We start from the raw sequence: 2,641 nt of genomic DNA, 5'->3' as shown, positions 1-2,641 counted from the left end.
ATCTCAGAGTCATTTTGGGGAGCACATGAAGCCAAACTGCCATGTCTGAGCATGGGGTGCTATACCCCTACATATCCCCCTTTCTAATTAATGGCTTCAACTGCTGCCATAGCCAAAAATACAGCAGCATTCCACTCACTAGTTTTTTTTATTTGCAAAAGTTTTTTGATGACCCAATAAAACACAAATCCAATTAGGCAAAACAAGAACAAAGAACCGGCAGAAGTTCCAAATAAAGTGCAAATTTTATCCGTTGGATTCAATTGAGCAATTCCTTCAGATATACCTTTTAAGATTTCATCTCCATTAATTTGTTCTAATTTTTGCTCAAAAGTTTTATATACTTGATGTTGTAATTCAATTATATCAGCAGTTAAATTTTCATGGTTTAACAAATGTTTTCTGACTTTACTTCAAGAGAACAAGGTTTCATTATAAAAAACAGGGGTTACACAATAAGAATAAACATTCCTATCACATTTTAATTTGATCTGCTTTTCTAAACTATACAATTGGTCACCTAACAAAATTACTGTCCTAAATCAGCCAATTCATTATGTATTTCAGTATCGATTTGTTTTCGAGAAACCAATAGTTTCTCAGCATCACTATTCCATTCAGATGCAAATTTTTCAGTCTTTATGGATTCAGTGAGAGCTACTTCCATGGCTGCTGCAGAGGCAGTGACAGCTATAATTCCAAGAATTGCTGCTATCAGAAGGCCGATGAATCTCTTCATTCTCTTTGTCACCTTCTGGGCTAAACCCGCTAGGATGGAAATGGCTGGGGACTCCTCCCATGGTCTCATCATCTTTACAGGGAGCCAAATACCGGTTCTGGCTCAAAGAAGATAAATCCTATCTCGGGAAAAATTAAATCTCATAGATACATTAAAACATGTGAACATTTGACATTTTCCTGGACAATGTATTTCTCCAGTGTCTTTATTCCAAGTAATATTTCCAACTAGCCAAATGTAAGGAAGTTTTTATACAAGCATAATTAAAATGGGCTTTTTGCCACTTGAAATGAAAGGTATGCTGAAAATGATGTTCAGATTTATGTATATGCACACCTTTCCATGCATGTAATCCAAATAGAGCCACTCCAACTTTCCATAAATCAAGTTGTGATGGATAACCATAAATATCTGGAGTGGGTGGTGCAAAACCACTTTCTTTCCACAAAAGCTCCTTTGATGAGGAGTAAATTATATCAGTGGAATTTCTATAATGACTAAGATGACTAGAACCAGACCCTAATTTTTCTATTACATAGGCTGAAGGTCTCCAGTCAATAATAGATCCAAGGCAGAGCGAGCGGCCGAGGCAAGATGGGTCAAAGTCAGAGTGGTGGCCATGGTCCTGGAGGTGGCAAGAAGGATGACAAGGATAAGAAAAAGAAATATGAACCTCCTGTACCAACCAGAGTGAGGAAAAAGAAGAAGAAAACAAAGGGACCAGATGCAGCCAGTAAACTACCACTGGTGACACCTCACACTCAGTGCCGATTAAAATTGTTGAAGTTAGAGAGAATTAAAGACTATCTTCTCATGGAGGAAGAATTCATTAGAAATCAGGAACAAATGAAACCATTAGAGGAAAAGCAAAAGGAGGAAAGATCAAAAGTGGATGATCTGAGAGGAACCCCAATGTCAGTAGGAAACTTGGAAGAGATCATTGATGACAATCATGCCATCGTATCCACATCTGTGGGCTCAGAACACTATGTCAGCATCCTTTCATTTGTAGACAAGGATCTGCTGGAACCAGGCTGTTCAGTCCTGCTCAACCACAAGGTGCATGCTGTGATAGGGGTGCTGATGGATGACACAGATCCCCTGGTCACAGTGATGAAGGTGGAAAAGGCACCCCAGGAAACCTATGCTGATATTTGGGGCTTAGACAACCAAATCCAGGAAATTAAGGAATCTGTGGAGCTTCCTCTCACCCATCCTGAGTATTATGAAGAGATGGGTATAAAGCCCCCAAAGGGGTCATTCTTTATGGTCCGCCTGGCACAGGTAAAACCTTGTTAGCCAAAGCAGTAGCAAACCAAACCTCGGCCAATTTCTTGAGAGTGGTTGGCTCTGAACTCATTCAGAAGTACCTAGGTGATGGCCCCAAACTTGTTCGGGAATTGTTTCGAGTTGCCGAAGAACATGCGCCTTCCATAGTGTTTATTGATGAAATTGATGCCATTGGGACAAAAAGATATGACTCAAATTCTGGTGGTGAGAGAGAAATTCAGCGGACAATGTTGGAACTGTTGAACCAGTTGGATGGATTTGATTCAAGGGGAGATGTGAAAGTTATTATGGCTACAAACCGAATAGAAACTTTGGATCCAGCTCTTATCAGACCAGGCCACATTGACAGGAAGATAGAGTTTCCCCTGCCTGATGAAAAGACTAAGAAGCACATCTTTCAGATTCACACAAGCAGGATGACCCTGGCTGATGATGTAACGTTGGATGACTTGATCATGGCTAAAGATGATCTCTCTGGTGCTTACATTAAGGCAATTTGTACAGAAGCTGGTCTGATGGCCTTAAGAGAACATAGAATGAAAGTAACAAATGAAGACTTCAAAAAATCTAAAGAAAATGTTCTGTATAAAAAACAAGAAGGCACCCCTGAGG

The 2,641-nt window shown here is 39.9% G+C and overlaps 1 protein-coding gene across 1 annotated transcript; it reads left to right on the top strand.

Moving 5' to 3' along the window:
* Positions 1-1,315: 1,315 nt before the first annotated feature.
* LOC100944801 (26S proteasome regulatory subunit 4-like) lies at positions 1,316-2,640 on the top strand (the record flags this gene model as incomplete). The annotated part of the gene is given in 2 exon segments (XM_012813289.1): positions 1,316-1,994; positions 1,997-2,640. Coding segments are annotated over 2 exon segments (1,305 nt in total), but the record flags the coding sequence as incomplete, so codon positions are not given.
* Between the last annotated feature and the right edge of the window lies 1 nt (position 2,641).

The sequence above is a fragment of the Otolemur garnettii genome, unplaced genomic scaffold (genome assembly GCF_000181295.1).
Source record: "Otolemur garnettii isolate 467f Iridium unplaced genomic scaffold, OtoGar3 scaffold00256, whole genome shotgun sequence".
Classification (NCBI taxonomy): domain Eukaryota; kingdom Metazoa; phylum Chordata; class Mammalia; order Primates; family Galagidae; genus Otolemur; species Otolemur garnettii.
Note: the sequence above shows the minus strand (reverse complement) of the source record. Positions and strands in the feature narration are given on the sequence as shown.